Source organism: Melitaea cinxia, chromosome 18, assembly GCF_905220565.1.
Source record: "Melitaea cinxia chromosome 18, ilMelCinx1.1, whole genome shotgun sequence".
Lineage (NCBI taxonomy): Eukaryota > Metazoa > Arthropoda > Insecta > Lepidoptera > Nymphalidae > Melitaea > Melitaea cinxia.
Genome location: NC_059411.1, coordinates 875450 through 882601, shown reverse-complemented (window position 1 = coordinate 882601; position 7152 = coordinate 875450). Strand labels below are relative to the sequence as shown.

Sequence of the window (7152 nt, the reverse complement as noted above, 5' to 3'; positions counted from 1 at the left end):
TATGTTACAAGGGCCAAACAGTTTTTTATTTCTGCCCTTAACTTTAATATATTATAATTCATATGCTTAAGCATAGATACTGTAGTTATTGGCTGTTGCGGGCCAGATTTAGTTCTGCGGGCCGTAGTTTGGATACACCTGCGCTAACCTAAAGAACACCAAACGAGCTCTCATTCAATACAGACATACTTGCAGTCTTATTCAAGGATCAAAGATGTTACTAATATTTATATTCATCTATGAGTGCTTAATTGATTGAGGCTGTAACATCCCACAGCTGGGCAAAGGCCTCTTTCTTCGTGTAGAATGGTCCTGTATTTTCGGAGCAAATTAAAAGCCCTTAGCAAATCCGCAATATCTGCTATACTTCAAATATTTAAGGATATTTTATTGAGATGATATTTTAATTTTAAAAGTAATACAATTTTTTGATTTTATAAAAAATTCTAAACTCAATAAATAAGCATAATATATTAAAAGTTTTTGATTTATAAATTCACAATTTTGTTCAAGTTTTATTTAATTTTTTAATGTCTTTTTCTGTCATTCCGCACATTATTCTGTTTCAAATAAACATTTGAATAGAAACATTAGAATGAAATGATTCAACAAATGTTACTTAAAGAAAACTACATTATTTTAAACATATTGATTATATACAAAGCTTTGTTTGAAATATAAATATGAAGTAAATATATATTAAATACTCAATATGAGACCTAGTACCGGGTTCAGTTACTCTAAGGAGTTTAACATTAGAAGCTGTTTGAGAACTTTAGTCTGCGATGTTTCTCTGATCTCTCCCGCTAGGAACATCTCGTCCACCACCGTGTATACCTGAAACATATTTATTGAAGTTACACTTTTTTGAGCATGTCAGGGAAAAATGATACCGAGTAAACTTTTACAATGCGCGCGCACACCGTCACAAAAAACCGACACCCTGAAGTCAGCTAGTCAACGAAGAAGCGACGTGAAGTTAGCTAGCCAATGAAGTGTCACTTCTTACACATACATTTCTTTTATAAGATTAATTAATAGTCGTTTACTTTGATTCATGAAAGTTGAACATAGATTTAAAAAAAATATCATAAAATTCAATCTAATTTTCTTATAAAATTAATAACAAATGATTTATAATGATTTGAAATCAAATTAAGTATCAATATAATTTTTCAATTATTTTTAATAATGAAACATTGCCCTTGTGGTATTAATTCATTTTTAAACAGTTATGACTTAGCCCAAGTAAAATTACAGTTTTTCAGTAATGTCCTCATACTATATAATTTTTATTTTATATTTAATTTAATAGTAATTACTGGCTGATCTGGCGAACTTCGTACTGACATAAACTTTTTTTTTTATTTTACAATAAAAATATCGCAATAATGAAAATAAAATATAGCCTATATTTTAATTTCGACAAACTTATATATCTGAGTAAAATGTAAATGTAATTAAAATCGGTCCTGTAGTTTCAGAAATTAGCCCGGATTATGTGCTTAAAACAGGATCTAGATAGTGTGAAAAAAATCATTCAAAAAGGCTTCAAAAAGCAACTTCAAAATGTCATTCTAGAAATTAAAACTTTAATTATTATTAAGTAAGGCTACCCCACTGGTTCGGGGTGCAGATTCTGCAAAGAACAGACGAGAAACTCCTCAATTACTCTTTTAAAAAAAAAGTGTTTTTATACAAATTCGGTAATGTTATGCATGAAATAAAGCATCACTATAAAGTCCACACATTTTTATCGTTTATGTAATCCTGCACAGAATAATAAGCTCAGACAATTTCAATATCAATAAATCAAGAATGTACCATAAGCATTTTAATCAAAATTAATATTATTGTATATTTATGAAATTTTATAGCAGTTTCATACTCCTTTCGCTTACCTCCCTGAAGTAAACTCTATTATGAAAAAGAAGATATATTTATCTCACCTTATAGAAATTAAAAACCAGATCAAGCTCGCAGACATTGTGAAAGTACTCATTGAGGACCTCCACAAAGTTGTGAATGGCCTCCAAGTAGCAGAGATTGTTGTCATTCACATCCACACATATGCAGAAGTAGAGACCCGCATACCTTCTGTACACTATCTTGAAGTTGCGGAACTGGAAAAACATTATATTATATTAAGAAGCTTTCCATATCCATCACGCCGTCTTTTAACGTTGTGCAAGTAAGTGCTGAGAAAAAAAAATACAATAAACAATACAATAGTAATTCTTAAGCAGAATGTAGCCCAGAATTAACATTATCTGTATTAATATTATTATACGGCTGAAGTTTGTTATCACATTTTTTTTTTGTATAATTGCGCTAATCTTAGGAACTGGTTCGAAATGAAAATTTTTGTCTTGGATAGCTCATTTACCAAGGAAGGCTAATAGACGTTTTTTCCTCAAATTAACGAGTGTGGAACTACTGGGCATAGCTAGTGTAATATAAAATAATTACATAACAATAATTTATGAAATTTAACGTGCTTAAGTTCATCATTTACAAGAATATCGACTGATTACCATCACATTCCTACTAACTATGACGTGCATGAAAAACTGTATTTTACAATTAGATCAATCACAAAAATTATTCTTACCTCAACGAAGTTAGTATGTTTAGCGTCACGAACGGTCACAACAGCGTGTACTTCCTCAATAAGCTTCTGTTTTTCATCATCATCGAAGTTCATATACCATTTAGCTAATCGTGTTTTACCCGCACGATTTTGTATAAGAATGAAGCGAATCTAGGGCAAAAACAATCGTGATTAGTTTAAACGTAACATGGTAGGGCCTGTGAACTTTTCTTATTTATCAATTCTCACCATTTTGTTTGTTTTAAATGTTAAATCTTAAATTTTACTGGGATTAACGCCTCCTTTGCAAAATTTTGCATTAGTGTCAATGTCAATATTTGACATTTGAAGTTTTGAATAGCTAGCTAAGTAATTACTAATCTGTGGTTTTGAACATAAAATTAAAGTATTCCATAACCACACAGGATTAAAGTGATAAGTTTTATCAAAGCTTCTGTAAAATACGGAAAATTTAGCAGGGCTTGGCAATGTTACCAATTACCATTATAAAATACCGTTAAATAGCGTTAATTTTAACGGATTCAATTTTTACCGTTAAAACTTTTAACATTGTTACGGCGAACCTGACATTTTTTTATGAGTGGAAGCCTGATCTCAGGTTCAAATGGGACGAACATATGGCTGCGATATACAGCGCTAAATAATTTGTTAATTTGTATACAAATTTACCTTGTCTTCGTAGTCTTGACCGGTGAAGCCGCCTTAGGTGTAATCTAATTAGCATTAAAGAACAATTGGCCAATAATTACGTCTAATAGTAATTAACTATACTTAACTGAGTTGGCGGGCTGAAGCAGGAACCAGCAATAATAGCCGGTGTTAGGCGTGGTTCACTCACGTTTTACAATTAAACAAAGGATTCAATTACAAATGTCTAGTTGAACTATCTCAAAATGTTATTGCTTGCATTAAAAATGTTGTTTGAACACAGTTGCGAGCTCTTCGAATGTCAATACAGACTCGCCAATTACTCGTCGCAAATGGGTCTTGGCAACCTTCACCACGCTTTCAAATATTCCTCTCCAGTAGGGTCATGACATGGGACTGAACCTCCAAGTTATTCTGCAACTAGCTAGTCTAGACGGAATTTCAGTCTCGTTAGACGCCAAAAAATCGGATATCTCTTTTAAGTAGTTGTTCGTGCCTTTGAAGTTGGTGCCGCAATCCGACCGAATCATGGAAGGTAGTTCTCGTCGTGACACGAATCTATCTAACGTCATAAACTTTTTTCATCCAGAAGAACCATCAAGTATCTAACGAAATAGATACTACTTCAATACAACATAATTTTTTGTTAATCCAAGTAATATTGAGATTGTATGTAGATCTTTACAAAAAAGTTTGAATTCAGTCGAACATGAAATTGAAGAATTTTGAGAAACCACAGAATTCACATCCCAATGTCAGCTTATATTTTTTAAAATTTTTACAGATTTTTCTGTCTTTGGTATGGATTTTGAATCATTTATAAAATTCATCATTCATATTTCTTAAAAGAGGTAAACAAAGGTAAACTTATGTTATGCAAAAGTTATTTAAAAAAAAAAACTATATCACGTATGATTTAAAGCATATATTTAAAATAGTTAAGTCGATACAAAACCATTACCTATTTAATAGTAATATAAAGTTCACTTTTATAAGTTAGTAGAGTAGTCATGTATAATGATGACTACTCTACTAACTTATAAAAGTGAACTTTACAATAGAGGAAAAAACGTGATACCTTTTATATTAATTAAGAAGATTCTACAAAATTTCAATTTGGTATCTTTGATAGTTAATTTATTCATTGTAATATCACTTTTTTTTAATACATATAGAACATATTATAACAAGTTCACATAAAAAAAAAAATAAGTTATCTAAAATTTGAGTTAGCGTTGTATAATAAATTAATAATACGGCATAATAATTACAATATGAGTTATATAAGAAAACGATTGATTTCAATAAAATGCTTTAAAATAATTGCTTTTTTAATTTTAACATTTTTATTAACAAATTCATTTTATTTTATGTTAAAAAAATAGAGACCGCATTGTTTTCGTCAGTTTATCTGGCAACTCAAATATCGAGTTGTTTTTCAATTTCAGTGATTTTTTGACGTTGCTAGTACTTGCTCGATTTTATCAACTTTTCATCAATGTAGTGCTTAGGATTTTTCAATATGTTTTTAATATAAGTAGTTTATTAGGAAAACAATATATTCCAGTTTTAAATGACGCCCACAAAGACTACAACAACTGAAGTAGAAATGGTGATTCGGAATAGAAAAACTGTTATGAAAGACGGGATAATGACAATGTCGGGTATCGGAGAGCCTTCAGTCTTCCACGCATTGGTGGTTATTTTCTTGGAGTTTTTTGCATGGGGCCTGCTCACCATGCCGATAATATCCGTGTTAAACGCTACTTTTCCCGATCACACGTTTCTGATGAATGGTCTCATAATGGGCATCAAAGGAATTTTATCGTTCCTATCAGCACCACTAATTGGAGCTCTATCTGACGTGTGGGGGAGAAAATTCTTCCTACTAGTGACAGTATTCTTCACGTGCGCGCCGATTCCGCTAATGACCTTCAACACCTGGTGGTTCTTCGCGATGATAAGCATCAGTGGTGTGTTTGCTGTGACCTTCTCGATCGTGTTCGCGTACGTGGCTGATGTAACAACGGAGGCTGAGAGGTCGCGCGCTTATGGCTTGGTGTCTGCGACCTTCGCCGCTAGTATGGTGATATCGCCCGCCTTAGGCGCTTATCTTATGGATCTGTACGGCGAGGCACTGGTCGTCGCTGCCGCAACCGCTGTGGCGGTCCTGGACGTTTTCTTCATTATGGTCGCTGTTCCTGAAAGTCTTCCGGAGAAGGTCAGGCCGAGCGGCTGGGGCCCGGCCATAAGCTGGGAGCAAGCGGACCCCTTTGCTGCTCTAAGGAAAGTCGGTGCCGACCGCACGGTGCTCATGTTGTGTGTGGCAGTGTTTCTGTCGTATTTGCCCGAAGCTGGACAATACTCGTGCATTTTCGTGTACTTGAAGTTAGTGATGGGCTTTGGTGTGGTGCAAGTGGCGATATTCATCGCGATCGTCGGCGTCCTCAGTATCGCCGTGCAAGTCGTTCTTGGCTTCCTCATGCGATCTCTCGGTGCAAAGCACACTATCATGCTTGGACTGCTATTTGAGATGATGCAACTCATGTGGTACGGCTTCGGCAGCCGTACATGGATGATGTGGGCTGCAGGTGTGTTAGCGGCCCTCGGCTCCCTTACATACCCAGCAATCAGTGCGTATGTGTCAGTGAATAGCAGAGCAGACCGGCAAGGTGTTGTCCAAGGAATGGTGACTGGTGTCCGAGGCCTCTGCAATGGACTAGGTCCAGCTATGTTTGGCGTCATCTTTTATTTATTCCATGTTGACTTAAACGAAGAACATGCAGTGCCTGGCATTAATCCAAGGCCAGACGAAGAGAAATACGTTAGAATGATCCCTGGACCTCCTTTTGTGCTTGGTGCTCTATTGGTTATCTGTGCTCTGCTCGTGGCTGCATTCTTGCCTGAAGACGGAACCGTTGGACAAAGGCGATCTTCACCAGATTTGCGATTCGAGGTCGAGCGTGGACGACGCGTGGCCGGTCCCCTGTCCCCGTTAATGGCTCCAGAGTCCGCGGCCCTCTAGCTAGCGGTGAAGGCCGGCCGAGCGGCCAGCGTATAATTGTCAGGCTGTGTACGCCGTGAGGCGTCGAGGAGATTGCATTTATGAAGGTACCAAAGCGAACTCAGTGAACAAAGTGAGTCCACAATTTTATGATTGCACATCGTCTACATTCCTGCATTTCATCTGTTGATTATTTCTTTACCTGATAATGAATACTTGTTCATGTTTTTTAAAACTTTAAACTTATTTTTGTATCTTCACTGGCTCTAGTGGTCATGTACATATTATATATAAAATAAAATCATAAGACGTTTTACGTTTTCTGTTTCATATTTCGAGCTGAACATCACACAATTATTTTAAAAGCTTAACAACAATGGCTGTTACCGTACTATTTATAAATAGGACAAAACGATAAAGATAATTGCACTTATGAGGACAACTGCATGTTTAGCTAATCATAAATTGCTTAAACACGGGTCATTAAATGAAGCTGAGTTAAAAAAATTCTTTTAATTCTCATCACCTGTAAAAAAAATTCAAAGAACGTGTAAAAACTGGTCCTGTTGCTAAGAAAAAAATTAAAAAATTAATTGTGAATTATCATTTTAAATTAATAAGCTTTATAGTAATTTATATAGCTTACGTTGCCTGCTACAACATTTAAGAAACTCAAACAAACTCTACTCAACAAAGACGTTATTTATCTATGAAGGACTTTATGTTGCGCTTAGATCACGCTACTGCTAAGCAATAAAAAACATAATTTAAAAGTAAAATGTAATTAACTTACACACACAGAGGTGTACACAAAGGATTATAAAAAAAAAAAACATTCAAAAATCAGTAATAATATTAATTTTTGTAACAATGAAAACTATCAACAAAA

At 34.7% G+C, this 7152-nt stretch overlaps 2 protein-coding genes across 2 annotated transcripts; one reads left to right on the top strand and one right to left on the bottom strand.

Moving 5' to 3' along the window:
• Positions 1–502: 502 nt before the first annotated feature.
• LOC123662382 (AP-2 complex subunit sigma) lies at positions 503–2928 on the bottom strand. Its single transcript, XM_045597228.1, has 4 exons — positions 2840–2928; positions 2612–2761; positions 1950–2123; positions 503–837 (listed from the first exon to the last, which is right to left on the bottom strand). The coding sequence occupies exons 1-4, from the start codon at positions 2840–2842 to the stop codon at positions 736–738; spliced, it is 429 nt and encodes a 142-aa protein (XP_045453184.1). The 5' UTR covers positions 2843–2928; the 3' UTR covers positions 503–735.
• Positions 2929–4832: 1904 nt separating this feature from the next.
• On the top strand, positions 4833–6770 carry LOC123662381 (hippocampus abundant transcript 1 protein). Its single transcript, XM_045597227.1, has one exon. It carries the CDS (start codon positions 4833–4835, stop codon positions 6282–6284), a length of 1452 nt encoding a protein of 483 aa, XP_045453183.1. The 3' UTR covers positions 6285–6770.
• The last annotated feature ends 382 nt before the right edge of the window (positions 6771–7152 follow it).